Raw genomic sequence first — 21,589 nt, forward strand, 5'->3', positions numbered from 1 at the left:
GAAGGGAGATGCAAAAGGGTGGCCAGGTGGAGGGAGGACCCTAGACTCGCCCTCCTCCACGGCGGGGCCTAGACCTCCTGGGGAAGAGGACACTTTGTGATCCCCACTGTACCCCGACGACCCTGGGGGGTCTCAGGCCAGACCCTTACCCTCTCTGGCCCACAACTCTCTGCTGAGGCTGAAGTTGTCTCCCCTCCCCGCCCATGCTGCTCTCATGCACATCAGTGCAACGGTGGTGGCAGAGGCTGTGCAGACTGCCCAAGCCTGTTCAGAGCCAGGGCCCTGGCTGCCAGAAAGGCCACCTGTGCTGCCCCACGCCACCCCTCCCCGCCAGGCTCCGCACCTCCGGCCTCTGACTTCCTGGCCAGGCCAAGTGGACTCTGACAAGGATGGGCCCAGCCAACCTCGCTGGCCACCGCGCTAATCCCCTCCAGATGGGCTGGCAACTTGCACGGAGGGCTGCCTACCCAGAGCTGACGCGGTCCCGGTGACCATGTGTGGCTGTGTTCGGCCCTGTGTAGGGAGCGACTATGCAGTCTCTTGCTCTGTTCCTCTCCACAAGCAGTGCCCAATCCAGGCCCTTGTCCCCAGTAGCTTCTTTCAGCTGTCGGGCTTGTGCAATCTGGGGAGCTGGGAGGATGCAGAGCCCTGAACGGCACCAGGGCAGCTTCCCCGCCACACCTGGCAGCCCCGTCACTCTGCACCTGCCCTTCCCAGTTGCCTACATGCATTTCCGGAGCCCGAAAAGATGCACGTGCCATGGACAGGCCTCAAGGACATCTCCCAGCATAGTGGGGGCACCGGAAGGCACCAGCTTCCTCTGCAGCAGGAAGGACTGAGATAGATTTGCAGAGAGACTTGAACCCAACACACGCCCCACACAAAAGCAAGCTCTTTCTAGGACCATATACGTTTCCCAGCAAGGAGCGGGTGAACAGTGCCGCTTCCCTCAGAGTCCTTGCCTCTCTCCTGGTGAGGGCCTGGGGTGGGGGAGGGGGTTCCCCCAAAGAAATGTCTTAATCCTGATGACACACTGTGCACCAGGGCACAGCAAACTGGTCACTCTGTGAAACGCTGGCTCTCATGAAGCACCCCCGGGCCCTTCTCCAAGCCCAGTGCAGGAGCCACGCCGGGTGGTGCAAGTCTGTAGTCCCAGCCCTCTGAGAGGCTGAGGTAAGAGGATCACAAGTTCCAGCCCAGCTCCAAGGGCCTGGCTTCAAGCCTCAAATACAGCAGAAAAAGACAATGGGGGAGGAAAACAGATCCCCTTCTTAGCCCCCCTCCTAAGGAGACGGACTGGGGTTTCCCCTCCTGACCTGGTACATACCCTGTCCCCAGCCTGGTCCTCTGCACTCGGCTTAGTTCCCTGGTCTTGGTTTCCTTCAGATTCATGGCCATGTGGGGGGGGCAGGGGCAGCCTGGTGACCACCGGAAGGTGAGGAGGGGACGGGAGAGGACAGGGTTAGCTGGGGTCTCTCAGAGAAAGGGGTCCGGGACGTAGGTTCCCTCGCAAATGAAGCCGAGCCCGGGTTACCACGGGATGCTGTTAGGTTTATTCCAGGGTGCATGGGTGCCCATGGGGAGCAGAGAGGAGGGCCAAGGCCACCGGGTGGCCTCAGGCTCCACTCAGCCCTGCAGGGTCGGAGTCGGCTGGGAAGCCTGACCTTCCGCCCCAGCCCTGGGGTGAGCAGTCACTGGAGAAGCAGTTTCCGTAACTCGCAGGGCTCCGTGATGGGCATGGAGCAGGCCTGGTTCTCATACACGTAGGCGGTGGCCCGGTCCTCCAGCCGCCTCAGCGTGTTCAGGAAGGGCAGCTGGCGGGATAGGAAGCTCGAGGGGTCCCCGTCAGCCAGAATCAGCACCTGGGGCAGGGCACAGCAGAGGGCATCACCGCGAGGATGCTGCGAGGGACAGTTCCAGGCAAACGTGCCGGGGAGGGCGGGGCGGGGAGACAGCACCTTGTTGGGGACGTAGAGGGAATGCACGCACTGCAGCAAAGCCCTGGTGTCCTTGGCCTGGGCGTCTCCGCAGATCACAATCTGGCCAGAACAGAAAGGTCACTCCAGGGTCACAGGTGGGAGGGGACCTACGGGGCTTCCCCACCATCCCTGCACCCCGCCCTGTATCCCTAAGAAGCAACCAAGAGTCAGCACCCAGAGGCCACAGCAGATGTAACGTGTGGCAAGCAGAAACACACAGGCTCACTCGCAGGAGAACACGCGTGTGCCGTGTCATACATGGTGTGGACTCCCCCAGAAGACCTGACACACCGCAAGACACACGACATCCACACACAGCAGGCACGCGTGCACACGGCGGCCACTGCACACGCTTCATACATGCACACGCGTACAGACAGACACACATGTAAGCAGGCAGACCTGCAGTCGGACACATATGTGACAGCAGACAAACGGCATACACCCAGAAAGGCAGGCATACACTCCCCGACACCTCTGGGGTTTCGCACATGGGACAGAAATAATCAGACTGATACACGGAGCCGCATGGAGGAGCGGGGACCCATATTTAGCCCCTGCCACCTGCCCCCATACTGTGACAGCCCAGGGACAGTGCTCAGGCGGGCACGGGCCTGCTCAGACACCATCCTCCCACACACCAGCCTCCCGGGCACCTGAACACACGGCCCTACGCGGGGACAGCCCCAAGCCCTGCCCACGTCGCCGTCCCCGCTGTGGCCCCTCCACCCCGCCACCCCTCCTACCTGCTTGAGGCCCTGCTGGTGGGCAGAGAGCGCGCGGACCATCTCGGGCAGCGCCACAGGCACGCGGCGCATGCGCTCGGAGAAGGCGGTGAGCAGACATGCGCACTTGTCCAGCCAGTCCTTGTGGCCCGTGAAGCCGTGCAGCCGCAGCAGGTTGTGGGCCGCCACCGAGTTGGCGCTGGGCTCTGCACCGTCCTGGTCTGCAGGGCAGGGGGAGGCGGGGGTTGGCAAGGGAAGGTCCCCGGGTCTCAGGAGGGAGGACTGCTGCTCCCTGGCCAGCGCGGGCTCCCCAGCCCACGGCCGATCCTCCCCAGCACCCGCGGCCTTGGCCCGGATGGCACCTTCCTTCCGGCTTCCCGATCTACCCGCGAGCCACAGCAGCAGATCCCCACCCCAGTGCCTCCCGCTCCCCAGCCCGGCCTGGACAGCACCTGCACGATGGGCCTCCTCGCGGCTCACCCTGTCTCCCGTCCTTTCTGCATCACGGGTCAGGGTGGCCTGAGATGCCCAAACCAGGGCAGGTCACAGCTGCGCAGCGCCAGCCTCAGCGCCCTCCAGCCCCGTTCAGGGCTTCGGCTGCCTCCTCCCCAGCTCTCCGGGGACCACAAGGCCCCTAAACGACACCTGTCACACGCTTAATCGAGTCTGTCTCCCAAGGCCCTTCCACCATTCCACTAACATCTGCTGCGCACCTACCGTGTGCCAGGACTGTCCTAGACGCTGGGGACACAGCGGTGACAGAGGAGCCTCCTTGAGTGCTAAAAAGTGAGTCCTGCTCTCTGAGGAGATGTTAACAACAGACAAGACGTGGGTGACCAGCAGGCTCATGGTGCAGGGCTGTTTTTTCCTTAGGTACTGGGGGGTGAACCCAGGGCCTTTGCATTTAGCTACGTCCCCAGCCCCTTTTTAGTTTTTATTTTGAGACAGGGTCTTGTTAATTCACTAAGTTGCCTGGGCTGAACCCAAACTTGTGATCCTCCTGCCTCAGCCTCCTAGAGTACTAGGATTACAGGTATGTATCACCATGCTTGGCTTCTAATAGCCTTTAATTTTATTTTGTTCTTTCCCTTTTGTTTTGGGGGGGTTTTTTGTTTGTTTGTTTTGAGACAAGATCTTGCTACGTACATAGTCCAGCGTGGCCTTGAACTCACTGTGAAGCCCAAGCTGTCCTTGAGCTTTCGATCCTCCTGCCTCAGACTCTCAGAGGAGCTATAGGCCCATGTCACCATGCCTGGCGGTTGGCTCAGGACTCCTGCTTCCTCCCGGCCTTGCCCCATGGTAACTGCGTGTGACACACGCGTGCTTGCATCATTACTGAGGGGGTGAACCTCATGCGGTGCCTAAACCGGGGGGCACCTGACTGTAGCGAGAGCAAGATTCATGTTCCTCTGCCCCCTCAGACAGCACCAGCCCTGACTCCCTTTCGCATGAGAAGAAACAGGTTTAGCAACCTCAGGAGACCCCAGGAGCTACACAGACGTGTTACCAGATGCCACGGCCACACTGTCACCACCGTGCCGCACTCGCACCGCCCTTGGGAAGCCAAGCCCTGCCTGGTCCAGGGCCCCAGTGGCCGCTGCCCACACTGACCATCCTTCACGCGCAGGGGCAGGCCGGCCCCCAGCTCGGCCTCACTGCAGAAGTAGCCGCCACCCTGGGAGTCCCAGAAGAGCCTGTCTTGCGTGTCCTGCAGCCGCAGGGCCCACTCCAGCCACGCGCTCTCCTGTGAGGCCTCGTACAAGTCCAGCAGGCCCCGCACGACGAAGGCATAGTCCTCCAGGAAGCCCCAGCAGGGTGGCTCGCTAGGGGCAGGGGCAAGAGGGGACAGGCTGGGGTCAGGCCCAGGGCTGTCGCAGAGGGAGCCCTCTGCACGTGTTCTTTCATCGTACCCTCAAAACCCAGCTCTCCCGCAGCCCGCGCTAGTCCAGTCCCCAGCCGTGTAAACGGGCCCAGCGAGGTGACCCTCTCACGATGGACACACTGCCCAGTGCAGGCTGGGGACGTGCTCGGACAAGAGGCCGCCGGCGTGCCCGGCCCCTCACCTGTGCTCCACGGTGGCCCCGGTGCCAGCGTAGCAGGTCCGCTTCAGACGGCCAGTGGCCACGTCAAACATGTGCCGCTTGAGGAACTTAGCCCCATTGGTGGCGCAGTGGACCAGCTTGTCTACACCCAGGACGGCCCCGGTCACAGCGTAGCCAGAAACCATCAGGCCTGGGGGGAGGGAAGGGCAGGGGCCAGAGGGATGGGTGACAAGTGGCCAGGGCCCTGCAGAGATGCCCACCCCATCCCTACCTTTCTGGATCTTGGTCTCAGCACCAGGCAGGGTTGGACTCTGGGCCTCATGCATGACCTGAGTGGGTTACTTAGACTCTAGTCTCAATTTGTTCATTTATAAATTAAGGATCATGGCTGGCACTGCGGCGCACACCTGTAATCGCAGCACATAGGAGGCTGAGGCGGGAGGATCCCTGTGAGTTCAAGGCCAGCCTGGGCTGCAAAATGAGGGCCTCTCAAAGTGATGATGATGACAATGATAATTAACTAAGGATAATAAACTTAATAAAGAATCTGCATTTAGCCCAACAGGCATGAAGAGTGTGGTGAAGGAGAATACTGCCCACAGGAAGAGGCCTCAGCCAGGGCCGCCTCACCATTCCAAGCAGCCAGCATCTTGCTGTCCAAGTGTGGCTTTGGCCGCTGCTTCCGGGCCTGGAAGAGCTTGTCCAGCCCCGCTGTGAGCAGGCTCCGCACTGCCTCGACCTCCAGGCCGAAGCGGGCCGCAGTCAGCTCCAGCGAGTAGCGGACGGTCAGCACGTTCTGGCCCTGCAGCTCCCCTTTGGGGTCCTGGGGATAACGGCCCTTGTCCAAGGAGTCCACATATGGCCCAATGGCCTCCATTCCCCTCCTGGAAACCCCAGATCCCTTTACCTGAGAGGTGTTGATGTTGCCGGCCTCTGTGAGCCCATAGTGCTTGGTGAGGAGCTGGCCCGAAGTCAGCGGCTCCGTGGCGCCCGCCACAGGCTCCGGGAGGAGACGCTGGACCTCCTTGGCTGTCCACACGTAGAAGGCACCCTCCCTGGGCCGCATGCCTCGCTCCGGGGGCGAGTCTGCGTCCTCTGCGCTGCAGAAACCACCAGACTGCGGGAGGGCCAGTTGTCAGGCCGCAGACCCAAGGGCAGGGGAGGCCCGGCCCCGCCCGCACAGGCCCGCCTGCCTCGGTGCACACACACACCCGGTGGCTCAGGCTCCGGCTCACGTACTGCAGGATGCCCTTGGCGACATCAGAGTAGAATTCATCTCCAGAGATCTGGGAGCGGGAAGGAGGCTGTAAGCAGAGGTCACGGGGTGGCCCAGGTACGTGGGGGCCATGTTCTCCCGGGACGGTGCAGGGGACAGCTGGGGAGTGGCGTGTGGGAGCGGGTGCCGGGGAGCTAGGGAGGCCAGGCGGGGCTGGGGGTGACCTGGAAGGCCTGTGAGTAGGACACCGCGAGCTGCGCCTGGTCGTACAGCATCTTCTCAAAGTGGGGCACGTGCCACTGCCGGTCAGTGGAGTAGCGGTGAAAGCCCTGTGCCAGGCGGGACGTGGGGCTGGAGGCCGATCCCAGCCTCTGTCCCCACGCACCGCCTCCACTGCACACACAGCCTCCCTCACCTGCCCCACGTGGTCCCGGATGCCCCCGTTGGCCATCATTTTCAGGGTGTGCAAGGCCATCTGCTGGGCCCGAGAGCCATCCTGGGCCAGCCGGTGGCCAAGCCAGTAGGAGAACAGGAAGCTCAGGATCACTGCCAAGAACGTGAGGATTTGGGGAAGGGGGGAGGTGCAGGTTACCGGACTCGCAGCCTCTGGCCAGGCTGGGGTCAGGAAGCCAGCAGTCAACCCTGAGGTCGTAAGGTCACTGCCCGAGCCAGAAAGCAAAACATCATCAGAACCGAACATGGTGGCATACTCCCATAATCCCAGCACTCTGGGAGGCTGAGGCAGGAGGACCCAAAATTTGAACCCAGTCTGGGCAATTTATCGATTTAGTAAGACCCTGCCTCAAAATAAAAATAAAAAGGGCTGGGGATGTAATCCCCTGTGAGGGCTCTGGGTTAAAAAAAATCAGGCCACAGGCGAACAGAAAGCTACTGACAAGACAGTAACCCGAGCCAGGCCAGTGTCAAGGGTCCAAAGCTCGTTGTGTAAGCCTGGGGTCAAGGGTTAAGGACGCCAGGCACTGGCTAGGGCAAGGGCTCAACAACCAAGGCCAGGTCTGAGGAGCTGCTCTGGGCAGGGGGGCCGGAGGGTGCTGACCTGGGGTGGGGAACTTGGGGGCCTCCGCGAAGCCGCCATGCTCCTCGTCGTAGCCCTCGTCCAGCTGCTGGAAGCAGCGGCTGTTCATGGTGGCGGCCGAGGGCGGCGCCTGGCGGTCGCCCATGCTGATCTCTGAGCGGGCCAGGAGGGCCGTGGTGACACGCTGGCTGCTCTCTAGCAGGGTGTTCTTGTTCTGCTTCCACTGCGGGGAGGGGTGCCCCGAGGTCAGCACGGTGGGGGACCCCTCCTTCCCTCATCCCGACCCCAAGGCCTCTCTGCCGTCGCCCGCACCCACCTGCTCCCGGATTCTCAGCAACACCGTGCGGAAACCCACTCGGGTCAGGCCGTCCTCGGGGGGGAAGTAGGTGCCCCCCACGAAGGGCTGGAGGCTGGGGGTGAGCCACACGTTCATGGGCCAGCCCCCGCCGCTGCTCGTGGCCTGCAGGGGCAGAGGGGGCCGGGGTCAGGCCAGCCGCCCACCAGGCGCCTCTGCACTCGGGCGCACAGGGCTCACCTGCACGAAGGTCATGTACACCTTGTCCACGTCCGGCCGCTCCTCGCGGTCCACCTTCACGCTGATGAAATCCTCGCTGAGCAGGCGGCCTATCTCCTCGTTCTGGAAGGTCTCCTCCTCCATCATGTGACACCAGTGGCAGGTGGAGTACCCCACTGGAACGGAGGTGGCCCTGACTCCAGCCTCCTGGGGTCCCCCACGGCCCGAGGCCCCGTCCCCCTTCCCAGTACCTGTCCCCCCTTCGGGGGTGGCGGGTGTGTCACCTGAGAGGAAGATGGGCTTGTTTTCTTTCTTGGCCTTATCGAAGGCTTCCTGTCCCCAGGGGTACCTAGGCCCAGCAAGGTGGGACATCACTCAGGAGTCGGGGCGCGCAGTCGAGGAGGGGCTGCCCCCGCCCCCACTGCTTTGGGGAGGGCATGCACCAGTCCACAGGGTTGTAGGCATGCTGCAGGAGGTACGGGGACTTCTCATTGATCAGGCGGTTGGGGACCTTCTGGGCTGTGTTGGTGGCACTGCTGGACCGGCTTCCCTTCCCTCCGGCAGGCATGGAGCTGCTGACCGTAGCACTGCGGTCCTTGTCCCGGGTGGAGCTGCCCCTGGTGTGGGCAGGTGGGTCAGGCAGGCAACGGCTCCCTGAGGGTCCCCCCCCCCCACTGCCCCGGCCTCGGGCACCACCAAAGGCTCCTGCTCAACCCACCTTTCTGAACCACGGGGGAGACCTCTGCCTTTGTGCTCCCCCTTGTGTTTCGGGGGTGATGAGGAGGAGTGGCTCATTGGGGGCTCCCTGCCAGGTTCGTCTCCCCCAGCCTCTTGGACCTGGCGCAGGGAGGTGAGCGAAGTCAGGCCGGGTCACAATGGGCAGAATGGTGCTTCCGGCTCTGTTCCGTGCTCGGGCCAGGCCCCTCCCAGGGGATTCCTGGCATGTGTCGGGGGCACTGCTGGTGGCCGGACAGGTCAAGAAGACTTGGGTCTGGGACTGGGCCATGGCGGGCAACCAGAGGAAAAGAGACAGCACAACTTCTTGGTCACCCTCCCCTGCCAAGCAGACCCGCAGGCCTCCCAGGGGATCAGAAACACCCTCAGCAGGACCTCAGCCTAGAAAACAATGCTGGGGACAGACCTAAATAATGAGGCCCAGCCGGGCATAGCCATCCCAGCATGCTGGGAGGCTGAGGCAGGAGGGCTGCAAGCTCATACCCAGTCCTGGCAATTTAGCGATTTAGTGAGACTATGTCTCAAAAGAAATAAAAACGGTCTGGGATGTAGCTCAGTGCCGAGGCCCTGGGTTCAATCCCCACTACTGTAGGCTCTGCAGCTGCACAGGACCGTAAGTCTGTAACCCCCTTGGTGTGTGCTGCTAGGGAGGGGCCTTGGCCGGGCACTGGGTCCTGGGAGGCTTCCTGGAGGTGGTGTCAGCACACCTGCAGCTGGAGTGGAGGGGCTCAGCAAGGAGAGGCCTTTCTGGGGTTCAGGTGTGCAGCAGGGTGCAGCATGGACGTGCATGCAGGGGTTGTCCAGAGCAAGCACTACCAGCCAGCGCCGGGTTGGGGTGACTTCACCCGGCTCGTACCTGCCGCTAACGGCTCCACCCAGCCCAGCGCGGGGCTGCAGAAAGAAGGCCGTGGCCCAGCCAGGCCCGTGCGCACCAGGGCTTCTCGGCCGCGGCGGACCGAGTGTTCCGGGCCGGACAGCGTGGCTGGTCTCCGAGCGCCGCCCGGCGGCCGAGTGAGGAACTGTAGAAGAGGCGGAGCGGGCTTCGGAGGACCCAGGTTTGTGCCTAAAACTGAGCTCAGCTTGCTCTCCACTCACCCCAGAAAGCTGTGGGATGTAGGGTCAGCGATTTCACAGTCTCGATTCATCTGGTGCAGCTTTTGCTCCCTTTAAAATTCAAAATAAGGCTCGAGCCCAAGGTCTTGTCGGGATTCACCTAAGCAAGCAAACTGCTTGGCTCAGCCTGCCCAAATCGCACCTCCCCGGGAGGTTATCCACAATGCGCAACTGCTGATATCCTGTCCGTGCATCTGCCCAAATGTGCCGAGTGCCCACTGACCGACATTGCCGGCACTGACTCTGACAGCCACGCAAACGTATATTCAGCCACCCCTACAAGTGTGGTGAGTGGGTGCAATGATGAGGCGCTGGCAGGACAGACAAGGGGGAAGGCTTCCCAGGAAAAATCACATTCGTGACAGAGAGGACTGGAGGGAATGTGGAAGGAGTGTGGGGTGAATATCGGAGAGACAGGCAGAAGGAACAGTGTGTGCAAAGGTCCTGGGACACACAAACAAGCTGGGGCTGGAGATAACAGCAAAGGGAAAATGAGTGGTAGACCAGGTAGGGTGGCTGGGAAGAAGGGCGGCGGACGTTGTCCCGCTGGAGAGGGAGGTGGGGGAGGTGGAGGGTACTCAGTGACAGGGGAGACACCAGCCGGAAGCAGTGAGGTTCAGATGGGGAACAGGAAGCCTGCTTGGGGTGGGAGGAATCTGGGCCAGTGACAAGGGTGACCATGGCACGGGCAAATGAGGCCAAGGGCAGCCAGGGCATCCTCTTGGGTAAGGGCGTCACGCGGCATGGGAAGAGCTGGTGGAAGTCTGGTGCCAAGAGGGAGGGCATCCCAAGAAAGAGGTGTGGCGGGGGCGGGGTGGGGGGAGGACGCAGGCTGCTCCAGTTAGGATGAGGGTGACTAGAAGTGGCTTTAGGGACCAGGAAGTGTCACAGACTGAACAGCCCCCAGGGAGAGCTGGGTCTGGGACCAAGGATGATGGAAACTTCCAGCGTGGGGTCCAGCAGAAGACAGATGTGGACTGGCCTTGGGGTGCCGCCTGGCAAAGCCAGAAATGGGGGCAGGGTGGGCTTCCTCAGTGTCGAGGCGGTGAGTCCTCGGGGGGGACGGACACTGGCCGCACAGCAGCCCCACGAGGAAGGGCCCCCCGTCCCACTGACGAGAAAGGAAGCAGAGGCACAGACAGCGAGGTGCAGTGATTTACTGGAGGTCAGGCGGAGTAACCACTTATTACGGTAATAACCCGTTATTATCATTAAATTCAACCGCAGAGCAATTGTTGCTGAGCCCTTGGGTCTGACGCCTGAGGAGGTGCCCTCGTCCATCCGGTCCACAGCAGCCTGGGTGGGACCCCGCCCCCACCCCAGCCCGGGCAGGGGCGTGCCACGGTTTCCCCAGCCACCAACTTTGGTATTTCTGGCCCCCGAAGGGAGTGGGGGAGCAGCAGGTGCCTGCAGGGCAGGTCCCTGAGATTGGGGACCCAGCAGTGACCAGTGATGGCGGCATCGTTAGAAGTGACACGACTGGGGGCGCCCAGGATGGAGGGAGTACCAGGGTCGGCCCGCCTTTGCCTTTGTAGACTCTGCCGAAGCCCCAGGGGGGGCCTGTCTCACGTGATGGCTGCAGCCCCAGGCGAAGGTGGCCGAAGCTCTGATTCTGGAGTACTCCGTAGAACAAAAGAGCGGGGGGCTCCTGGCACTGTCTGTGCTGCAGCCACGTCCCCTGCCCGTGTCCTGTCCACTGAGCTCCTGAAGCTGCGAGCTCAGCAGTTCCTGGTTCTTAAACCTGGGGCCCAGCCTGGGAGCTCCAGGCTGTGGTACCAGACCACCTGATTTAGAATCCCTGCCCCACAACATCCTAGTTTGGGGACTTGAAGCATTTCCCTCAACCTCTTCTACCAAAGGGCAGCCACATGAGTGGCCAGTGCAATTGCCCTGGGAAGGGCTATGCACCTGGACTGATGTTTGGTTTTCTTGATTTAAGATTCATAGGGCTGGGCCGAGTGGCACACACCTGTAATCCCAGCATTTGGGAGGCTGAGGCAGGAGCATCGCTGCAGATTGGAGGCCAGCCTGGGCTACATAGTTCAAAACCAGCCTAAACTATATTGTGAGAACCTGTCTCAAAAACTTAAAAAAAAAAGAAAAAATCTTGATCCAATTTTGAGCAAGGAGCCCTGCAATTTCATTTTGCATTGGACGCAACAAATTCTGTGGCTGGTCCTGAATGAGAGAGGATTATCTCCCTCAGTGCCATGATTAAACAAAGTTTCCTGCCTAAAGTGCTTAGCCCGCTATGAGTGCGCGATGCATAAAACAAGTCCCTGTTGTCCGCGGCTGTCAGACCAGCCCCGGTGCCTATGAGTAAGGAACGAGCCGCAGCCAGGGAGCATCTGGAGGCGGAAGTGCCAGGCTGACGGGAGAGGGTGTGGCCCTGGAAGAAGCGGGTATCTGCTCTCCCGATTGCGGAGTCATCATTTCCTCCACAGCCGAGCAGCCGCGCTGTGTCCAGACCCAGATGCCACACCTGGCAAAGAGTCCACTTGGTACGAGCTGAGGGCCTGGGTTCCAGTCTTTATTGTGGGGGTGTGGTCTCGGCTCCCCACGCAGTGGTCCATCTCCCGCTTCGCGAGCTGTCAGCAGTCCACGGAGGCCCAATCAGCGCTCAAGCTGCACAAGCGCCCCGCCCAGGCCCGTGGGGGGCGGGGCCTCACGCGCCGTCCGGTGCAGGCGATCAGAGGAAGGGGTTGGTGCCCGCCTGCGAGGACGCGTCCAGCGGCCCAGCCGAGCTGGACATGGGCAGCAGCGGCGGTGGCAGGCCGGGGGCCAGTGGGGTGAAGACACTGGCCTGAGGGAAGGCACTGGCCGAGACGGGGAGGGTCCTGCCGACCGGGACGCTGCTGAGCGGAAGGGGCAGGGAGGCGCTGTAGGTCATGGAGCCCAGGGGCGGCCCGATGGGCGCAATGGGCACAGGTGACCCCGTGCGCATCTGGTTCAGGGTGGGTGCGACCTGCTCGCCCGCACCAAAGGGGTTGGTGGAGGAGGGAGCGCTGAGACCTGCGGGAGGGGTGAGGGGAAGAGGGGGAAGAGTCAGGTTCTAGAGCTCGGATGGGACCACAGAGAGAGCGATGCGCCGGGTGCCCGCAGGGACCAGGAGTGCGCTACCTGTCAGGAAGGGGTTCCGGGTGTGTGCAGCTTGCGGCACCCTGACCAGCGAATCAAGGTTGACCAGGGAGGAGGCTGAGGGGCCCAGGAAGGACTCTGGGGTGCGACGGGCAGGGACCTCCTTACTGGGGGGCGCAGGAGACAGCGCCTCCCCCAGGGCCCCCAGACCAAAGGCGTCAGGCTCCTGTGTGCCATTCTGCTTGGAACTGGGGCCGGGCTCTCCGAACAGGTCTAGATCTGTTAGCAAGGAGACAGAGCTTGTTGTTGGGCAAGGGTCTGGCCATGACGCAGAGAGCAGAGGCTGGCCTGGGTCCCCCCCGCTCCCAGAGCCCCAGTATCCTGGGCCTTCTGCTCACCCACGGGGCTTCCCGGCTTCCCAGAGGGCACGGCCTGGGCACCCTGCAGCTCTGCCTTGGTCTCTGTGGGTTCTGGGGTTTTGGCAAAGGGGTCGAAGGTTGAGACACCTCCTCCAGCTAGCAGAGGAGAGAGAAGAGCTGCGAACTGGGGAGGTGTTGGCCTGACCCGTGGAGCATGGCCACGGTAAAGGCAGCACCTGCTGCCCTTGCAGCCCTGGGGGCAGGGGACCCAGAAGTCTCCTGCCTGTCACAGTACCCTCTGCCTCCACTTACCAGGTGTGTCCTTGGAAGGCCCCCAGGGGTCAGCCCCGGTGCTGGCAAGTTTGTGGTGGGGAGAGTGTGGTGCCCAGGGGTCCGTGGCAGGGGGTCCGGCAGGCAGCACTGGGGTCCTGCCCCAGGGCTCTGAGGAGGAGAGTGTAGGAAGCAGGTCCCAAGGCTGGCTTCGGGACAGAACATTTCCCGATGGGACTGGAGACCAGGGATCTGCAGAAGGTCCCCAGGAAGAGCCGCTGGGCTCCGTGCTTGGCCTGAGACCTGCAGTGGGAGGGACACAGACGTGATGCAGACCTCCACAGCTCTCATGCGGGCCCCTTGCCAGCTCCCCAGGCCCCAGAGAGAAGCGTGGGACTCTGACACAGCAGGGATGCCGATGCTGGGCCACTCGGTGAGCTGGTGCCCGTGTTCAGCAGGGCCTCTCATCAGCCTGGACCCCCTGCTGCGCCCGGCCCAGGCGGACCCTCAGCTAGTAGGGGAGGTGGTTTTCCAGCAGGTAGCTGGGAAGGAAGGGGCCCTCTGGCGCCAGCGGGGAGCTCGTCACCAACCTGCGTGCCCACCAGGAATGTCCCACGGGTCAGCAGAGCAGTGTGTGGAGGAAGGTGCGGGGGCAGGTACGAAGATGTCAGCCAAGTCCAGGATGGAGGACTGCGGAGGGAGAGGCAGCTGCAGATGAGGCGGGCGGACCCAGAGGGAGGCCAGGCCCTGACCTGCCAGCCGACTCGGCGGCTGCTTCCTGCCTTTATTCATTCCACAAACATCCCTTCGTGACCCCTCACCTCTGTGCAGCACTCCCAGTTCATAAAATGCTTCCCCATCCGCTGAGTTCCCGATTCCTCTAAGAATCCCGCAGGCAAGGGAGAGCAGGTGCTGACCTATTTATAGCTGAGCCCTTGAAGCCCAGAGAGGACAATGATTTGCCTGAAGTTGCACAGCTAGGGAGACGCCAAGCGGGGCTAGAACCCAGGCCAGCAGAAAAGACAGGTGGAGACTGTACAGCGAGCCTGTCTCCCTAGCTACGTGTCCCAGGTGGCTGGACACTGAGCTACATGGCTACAGTGCACACAAGTAAGGGGACAGCATGCACAGCCCGGGGGTGGTCTCGCTTGGGAGCCCGCGATGTTCTCAGCCATATCTCTGACCACAGCCTTAATCTCCACTTAGTCTCCCGTCAGCTAAGGCATCACAGCCTGAACTGCCCCCTCATCCGCCTACTGTGCAGAAGGAGAAACTGAGGCAGGACAGTCCTAAAGTGGCAGCCCATCCAGGGTCTCGACCAGGATCTTTCCACTGCTTCCTGCTTTGCTGTCGGCTCAGTAGCCAGCCAGCGCAGCGTGGGACCAGGGGCTGCTGCGGGCATGTCGCCACCCCCGTTTCCTTTAATAAGTAGGTGGTGCTTCCTGAGCGCCCAGTGCGTTCTGCACGACTCCGTCGCCGCACGGCCGGCTCGCGCTCCACCACCTCTTACCTGGCTGTTTTTCAGCTTCTCTTCCTCCTTTCTCTCCTCTCTCCCTGGCTCTCTGTCCTTCCAACGGCGGGCAGCAGCCCCTGGACCGTTGGCCACGGGGGAGTCCTCTCCTCGCCAGGACCTCACCTCCTGCAGAAAGCACAGAGGAGGAGGGGCGCGAGCAGCCCAGGCTGGACGCGGGGACCTGGGCGCCCATGCTGGGGGCAGGGACAGTGGGAGGCAGGCGCCAAGGTTAGAGCAGCGGAGAAGAAGCCGTTAGTGCCCCCTAGCACCGTCACCAGCACCTGCACCGCCGCCGCCGAGGTGGCTTGGCCCACGTACTACCTTCTCGTGCTCCTGCTGGCTGAGGCGCAGGGCCAGCTGCAACTGCAGGTCCTCGTCCCTGTGGGAGGCTGGGGGGACTGGCTGTGAGGAGGAAGACAGGGGTGAACTTGGCCTGGTGCTGCCAGCCCGCGGCCGGCACAGCCCTGCCAGGGGACAGGGGTGGAGAGACAGAAATGTCCGGTGCGTAGGGGTGGGAGGTGAGGCTGTGCCCTTCTCCCTGCTTCTTGAGACATAGCCGAAAGGTCAGGAAGCTGATCTCTTTCTTCTGGGTTCCCGAAGAGCTCCCCTAGGGCTGCCATGGGAGGCCCCCCTGGTTCCTGCCCTGTCTGCCCAGATCCACAGAGGTCGTGGCAAAGGAGGTGATAGCAAACCAAGTGTGGTGGCGCACACTGGTAATCCCAGCACTCTGGGAGGCTGAGGCAGGAGGACTGCAAGTTGGAGCCCAGCTGGCAACAAAGCCAGACCTTGTCTCAAAATAAAAAACGGATGAGGATGTAGCTTAGTGCAAAAGCCCTGAGGTCAATCTCCAGTACCAAAAGGGGAAAAAAAGGAAGAAAAAGGAGGGAGAAGAGAGAGGAGGAGGAGGAGGAGCAGTTGATAAAGAAATAGTAGCAGTCTGGGGTCCTAACGGGACAGCTCGAAGGGAGCAGCAGCCCCTATTCCCCAGGAACGTGGCAAACAACTCCCAGCCCTTCCACCCCGTGAGGATGTGGTGGGCCCCTTGGCCACACTGGGACCCCAGCCCCACACAGCCCTTTTCTGGGCCAGGGACGCAGCCCCCACCTGGGCCAGGCCCAGGACACAAACAGGGCCTGTGCTGTCCTTGGAAGCCAGAGGGGCTTCAGGCCCAGGTGGGGGCCTGCGCCTAGGCCATGGGGTGCAGGCCTCACCTTCTCAGCCTCCTCACGGCTCATGGCCAGCGCCAGCTGCAGCTGCAGCTCCTCTTCTCCCGATGTCTGGGGCCGGGCCTGCTCCAGGTCTGAGGCGTAGCGGGGGGATGAGGAGGCAGCTGCAATAACCATTGTGGCTACTGTGACCAAACCAGGCACCTCAGGCCCCCACACCCCTCTGCCTGCCAGGGGCCTGAGGCTCAGAGAGGGAAACTGAGGCAAGGGGGAGCAGTGAGGGTGCCAATGAGCCAGGCAGCAGGCCAGGCTCCTGCTGTTAGATTCCCACTGCACGGGGCTGCAGGACCGGGGCTCCTGAGCAGGGGGCAGCAACTCAGAAGGGGCTGGACTTGAACCCAGGCACCCTCCTCCAGCCTCTGGACTGCCACATGTCTGGGGCCAAAGGGAGGGGCTTCCGATCCAACAAGCTTGCAGCCTCAGGGGCCCCAGCAAACTGCCAAGGGCTTGATCAATGGGCCATTCTGGGGTTCCTCAGGCCAGGGGAGCCCCCAGCACTGGGGAAACAGAGCCAGAAACTGCCCAGCAGTTGCCCCTATGTTCAAGGGCAGTGCTTTGAAATGGGGAGATTAAGGAAAATTCTCTGTATCCAGGCAAAGGGTCGTAGGTATTCTTGAATCAAGTCACATTTACTTCTCAAACAGTGGAGAGAGGCAAGATCATCCCCATTCTACAGAGGAGGAGACTGAGGTTCAGATTACTGGTTGTCAGGTTGCATAGCTTGGAGTGGGGATAATAAAGGGTATATGATTCCAAAGCATGGGCTTCTGCCATCGTGCCATCCTATAAACAGCTAATTAGCAAGCAGGCATGGTGTTTCACGCCTGTAATCCCTGCACTCAGGAGGCTGAGGCAGGGGAATCTTTGCAAGTTCAAGACCAGCCTGGGCTACATAGTGAGTTCAAAGCTAACCTGAACTACATAGTAAGACTCTGTCTCTAAAATAAATAAATAAACAAACAGCTAATTAGCAACAACGACACATAAATAATGACATTCTCCTGTGGCTAATTTGTTGAGTACCTACAATGTGCCGGGCACTGTGCCCCTGAGTCCTCAGAAACTGATAGCCACAGCTCAGAGTTGCAGAGGTAAGCCTGGTACTCGGGCCCCTCCCTGTCCCGGCCACACAGGGGCAGGGGGGCACTCACAGTGGTAGGAGGAGGGGGAGCCCCGCGGGAAGCCCAGCTGCCCGCTGCCGATGCCCGCGCCTTCCAGCGCCATGCGCTCCTTGGTCTTGAGGGCATGCGTGCGCTCCTGCCGCAGCCGCTCCTCGTCCCTGAGCAGGGCCATGACCTGCTTGACCTTCTCGCGCACGTTGACGCCCTGGTCCTTGCCGTCGCGGTCGATGTACTGGAAGTCCTTCAGCGTCTGGATGGTGTAGAGGTTCTCGCGGCACTGGTGGGCCACGCGCTCCGAGCCCGTCTTGAGCAGGTAGTCCAGCAGCGTGAGCGCCTTGTACACGTGCCGCCAGTTCTTGCCGCTGTCGTTCAGCCGCCGCCACAGCATGCCCATGACCTCCGCGAAGGCCACCGTGTTGAAGGTCAGGTCTGCGATCTCCGCCATGAGCGAGCTGGGCGGGCCCCAGGGGTCATTGCTGGTGGCCTCTCGCACCTTGATCTCCGCCTCCGAGTAGTTGCGCATGATGTTCTTCACCTGGCGCCGCAGCGCCGAGGTGGTCATGGCTGGGGACTTGGAGGTGGGCGGCCCCCGCCCCCGCCGGAGGTGGAGGGCCGAGGGCCACTGCCGCGAGGTCACTGTCTCGAAGGGCGGGCCGCCGTGCTCTCAGCAGGGCGGCCGTGTCTGTGGGCTCCACATGGGGCTGAGGAAGAGAGAACACCTGGAACTCAGCGACAGCGGCCCACCTCGCGGGTCACTCAGCCACAGACTGCCTGAGCCTGGCCAGCAGCGTCCCTGCTGCTGGGGACAGGGTTCCAAAGGCTCTCACTTTGGTCTTTTCATTTTTGAGACAGGATCTCTCTATGTAATGCAGGCTGACCTTGAACTCACTATTAGCCCAGGCTGGCTTCAGACTCACAGCAATTCTCCTGCCTCAGCCTCCCAAATGCTGGGATGACAGGCGTGCGTCACCACATCTAGCACTTTTGCCTGTCTTACATTGTTAATTATTCAACAGGCACTTCTAACCGGGCAGGCCCGTGTGCACGGCCACCCCCATAGATGCTCTTCCTGCTATCAGCAATCACAGGTGGGGCAGGAGGCTCAGCGAAGGAGCCAAGGACTTGTCCAAGATCACAGAGGGGTGTGAGGCCCAGGAACCCCCTCTCCCAGATGCATGGCCTTAGCGAGGACCTCACATGGCCGGCGGGAACGTCCCCTTGCCCACCCCATTCATGTTTGCCTCCCTCTGCGTTTCTGCCGAGTTCTCGCCGATGACCTCTCCGGATTCTCCTCTTTTCTCCTATGGCTAATGTTTGTAGTTTGATGGACTCAGCACCTACTTCCTGGAGGCCTTTTCTGAGCCTGGCACAATGCCAGGCCCAGGACACACGGTTGGCCAATGCACGTCCAGGTGCACCCAGGAGCACAGAAGACCCGGGCGAGGAAGTTCAGGGCAGAATTTCCGGAGGAGGCGCTGGCTGAGAGGAAATTAGAGGCCCAGGGGAATGGGGAGGAGGAGGAAGGAACCAGCAAACCAGGGAAGGATGTGAGCCCGACCCGTGGCAGAGGGCAGGCGCCTGTCATGGACACCTGGCTGCCATCACCTGGCCACCCACACCCACCGGACAGGGGCCGTGACCTGCCAACATCACACAGCATGTAGGTGGAAGGGCTGGGACTGGCACCTGGGCCTCCATAAGACTAATCCAATACTTACCACCCCTGTCACCTAGGTTGGTAATTAATGGATCTGATTATTTTACCATCTCAGTCCCAACTTCACAGCCAAAACAGAAGCTCCCGGCTCTCCACAACCCCAAGTCCCGGCCACAGAGAAGCCTTGGATAGCCCAGCAGAGGGAGGACGGGGGCCAGGTGACATCCGGTCCCCGTGGCCTCAGGACCGGGTCCGAGACAAGTCCTCCCTCGAGCCTCTCAGTGACCCCACCACATCCGTGTGGCTCTGGAGTGCAGAGGTGTCACCCACTGGCTGGGGCCGCAGCTAGTGGCCAACCCCTAGGGACATCACACCTCCTGGCATCACCCCCAACCCAGCCTGGCTGAGTCTTGTTCTGGTTCCCAGGCTGCTAGAGGAGAGACACCTAAGCAGGGCTGCTCTCAGCCCCCAGGCCCCCAGGCCCCCAGTAATCCTGTCCTTCCACCCTGATGCGAGCCCTGGACTTAGTTCAAAGGGGCCCCGCAGGCCTCGGCAGGTCCTATCCCGGCCCAGGGGCCCTCCAGGGGAACCCCAGGCTCGGGAGAGATGGGGCGTGCCCGGCTTGGAGCTGCCTACCTTCCTCTGTCTGTTGTCTTTCCGTCCAGCCGGAGGCAGACTCCCTGTGGCGCTGCCACAGCCACAACTAGTTTAACTCCTGCCCTCCCCCTGGCCGTGACTCAGACCTGCCTTCACCTCCCAGTGGGCGGGAGGGCTGGTGGTGGCAGAGTGGAGATGGGAAATAATTGTGCCCGAAGCCCGCCCCGGTGCACGCCCCTCCCTGCTGGCCACTGGAACCAGCAGAACCGGTCAAGTATCCCGACTCCACCAGAGGCGACCCGGCCCAACTGCCCTCCTCCAGGCCGGCGGGGGGCGGGGACCCGGACCCGGGTCACTGGCAACTCTGGCTTTTGCAGGAGAGAGCTCGGCGGCAGCCTGGACTTCGCTCCCGGGAAGGAGGTGGGCTTTCTCAGCACACCTTCGAGGGGCCAGGAAGGGAGAGGTCACAGGCAAGGGAGGGGCTTGACCTTCTCCCCTGGTGTCTGAGGGGACGGGGTGAGGCCCTGACCCTGTGGGGGAGGAGAGGCAGGACGCAGGAGGGAGCGGCCGGGAGCCCTGCCAGCAGGGTTACAAGCGAGGGTTTTATCGAACACAATATGCCCAGGCATAAAAGGCCGTGAAACCCAAACCTGCTGCCGATAAGGCGCTGCGGCGGCGGCCCCAGGCAGCTGTATGGAATTACTGCAGTGACCTTGAGCCAGACCCTGCTGGGCGCAGGGAAGGACACCGAGCGGCCAGGGCCCAGGAGGCCCGTTCCGAGCTGGGAGACGGCAGAGGCTGGGCCGGAAGGCGTGGGGGGGCGGGGTGGGAGCTCTCTCCCTCCACTGGGCATCCCAAGGAGAACTTCGGGGGCCTGCGGGAGGCCACGCTTCTCAGGTCCTGGAGGACAAGGGTGGGGGACCTGGCACGGTTCAGCCTGAAAGTCGGCGCTGAGGAAGCCGATAGCACCCCACACCAGTGTGGGGGTTCAGGGGGACGGAAAGAGAAGCCAGAGCTGGCTGGTCACGTGCACGTGTTTGCCAAAGCCTCTGCGCGGCACCCGCTTCCCACCCTCTGTCCCCAGTGGGTCCAGTGGGAACAGCGGGGGGGCAGGGCGATGCCTGTCCTGCTGCTGGAGGCACAGCGCTTCCATCCTCCCCAGCCCCAGGAGAACTGCGTCTAGGGGCACCGTGAGGCCAGACCTGCAGCCATCTGTGGGGACCCAGCAGGGGTCCTGGATGCCACCACAGATCCTTGGGGCACAGGTAAAAAGCCTCCCAGTCCTCTCTGGGCCTGGTGCCCCCTGGCAAGACTACGCCCCAGCTTCCTCTGTGTCTGTCCTGAGGCAGCACCGCTTACCTCCAGTGTGGGCTCCCCTGGCCCCGGCCCCAGCCCCGGCCCCGGCCCGAGCAGCCTCTGCAGCGATCCTACAGTCCACACAGCAGAGGGATGGCTCGGCCTCGGCAGCAACTCCAGAGCCATCCACGAGGGGCGCAGACCCCTCAGCAGGGCAGCGCACGGTCCCCCGCGGGCTGCAGCTCTGCCTCTGCCTGGTCAGCGCCTAGACTCCAGCCAGCCAGCGGCCGACACTCAGGAGGAAAGTTGCTCGGCTGGCCCGGCAGGTCTGCCTCAGCAGTAACAGGACACAGGAGGCTGCCGGGCGGGCGGGCAGGCGGGCGGGCGGGCAGCCGGGGCGGGTTAACCCTTGTTACAGCCAGCAGGGGGGCGGGGCCGGCATCCTGGCTCACTGTTTTGGGACCCCAGGAGGGGCGGAAGCTAGAGCCTGCGCCCACTCCCAAGCCCTTCCTCTGCCTCCTCCTCGATCAGGAAGCAGGAGCGGTGTGGGGTCAACACCCTCCCCCTCCCCCTGGGGCCACAGGGACACTAAAAGAGAGGGGGGTTGTCCTCCCCAGCCCTCCGAGGACACCGACTCCACCCCTCCAGTTCCAGGAGGGAGGGCGCGAGTGCGCCACTCTCTCTGAGCCTCTCGGTCCTGAGTCCCACAAAAACACCAAACGTGAACCCCAGGGGTCCTGGCTCCTCCCCTGCCTCCCACCCGCACCATCTTTGCTCCGATCAGAGTGGGGGGCCCGAGCCTGATTCCTGAGGAAGCGCAGGCTGCTGCGAGAGGTGCAGGTACAGCAGGCAGTGCCGGGCTTTTTTTTTTCTCCCATTCAGATCTGGGGGCTAAACCCAGGCCCTTTGCACCGGCCTTTTTTATTTTTTATTTCAGGACAGGGTCTGCCTGTCTCCCGATTGTGTCCCTTGTCCTGCCACCAACTTGCTCTCCTCCTGGTCCATCTGGTCCGTCTCCCACCACCTGCCCAGGCGGGGTCAGCTCCGGACACTGGGAGGACCTGGGCAGTGACTGACCCTGTGGACACCCAGCACCAAACACAGAGGCACAG

General features: G+C 62.2%; 2 protein-coding genes and 1 long non-coding RNA gene across 7 annotated transcripts; 1 reads left to right on the top strand and 2 right to left on the bottom strand.

The window, feature by feature from the left end:
* Positions 1 to 1,530: 1,530 nt before the first annotated feature.
* Positions 1,531 to 8,394, bottom strand: Spata20 (spermatogenesis associated 20). Its single transcript, XM_005394130.2, has 16 exons — positions 8,231 to 8,394; positions 7,956 to 8,129; positions 7,797 to 7,861; positions 7,534 to 7,688; positions 7,315 to 7,458; positions 7,020 to 7,221; positions 6,378 to 6,508; positions 6,187 to 6,291; positions 5,958 to 6,032; positions 5,654 to 5,863; positions 5,377 to 5,569; positions 4,768 to 4,936; positions 4,316 to 4,527; positions 2,726 to 2,925; positions 1,959 to 2,039; positions 1,531 to 1,862 (listed from the first exon to the last, which is right to left on the bottom strand). The coding sequence occupies exons 1-16, from the start codon at positions 8,305 to 8,307 to the stop codon at positions 1,692 to 1,694; spliced, it is 2,364 nt and encodes a 787-aa protein (XP_005394187.1). The 5' UTR covers positions 8,308 to 8,394; the 3' UTR covers positions 1,531 to 1,691.
* A 3,475-nt stretch (positions 8,395 to 11,869) lies between these two features.
* Epn3 (epsin 3) lies at positions 11,870 to 20,843 on the bottom strand. Of its 5 annotated transcripts, none has more exons than XM_013519088.1 (10): positions 20,541 to 20,842; positions 16,958 to 17,628; positions 15,792 to 15,910; positions 14,902 to 14,982; positions 14,578 to 14,706; positions 13,658 to 13,757; positions 13,110 to 13,370; positions 12,837 to 12,908; positions 12,481 to 12,717; positions 11,870 to 12,372 (listed from the first exon to the last, which is right to left on the bottom strand). In XM_013519088.1, the coding sequence occupies exons 2-10, from the start codon at positions 17,487 to 17,489 to the stop codon at positions 12,050 to 12,052; spliced, it is 1,854 nt and encodes a 617-aa protein (XP_013374542.1). In that variant the 5' UTR covers positions 17,490 to 17,628; positions 20,541 to 20,842; the 3' UTR covers positions 11,870 to 12,049. The 5 variants fall into 5 exon arrangements, with proteins under 5 accessions (XP_013374542.1, XP_013374539.1, XP_013374540.1 ...); XM_013519085.1 differs by having other exon boundaries at positions 12,837 to 12,953; XM_013519086.1 differs by lacking the exon at positions 20,541 to 20,842 and adding an exon at positions 19,221 to 19,307 and having other exon boundaries at positions 12,837 to 12,953.
* Positions 19,436 to 21,492, top strand: LOC106149627. The gene is made up of 3 exons (XR_001235935.1): positions 19,436 to 19,601; positions 20,344 to 20,446; positions 21,095 to 21,492. It is a non-coding gene; the product is annotated as an uncharacterized LOC106149627 (long non-coding RNA).
* Positions 21,493 to 21,589: the final 97 nt, after the last annotated feature.

Source organism: Chinchilla lanigera, unplaced genomic scaffold (genome assembly GCF_000276665.1).
Source record: "Chinchilla lanigera isolate Chin_1 unplaced genomic scaffold, ChiLan1.0 scaffold00050, whole genome shotgun sequence".
Taxonomy (NCBI): domain Eukaryota; kingdom Metazoa; phylum Chordata; class Mammalia; order Rodentia; family Chinchillidae; genus Chinchilla; species Chinchilla lanigera.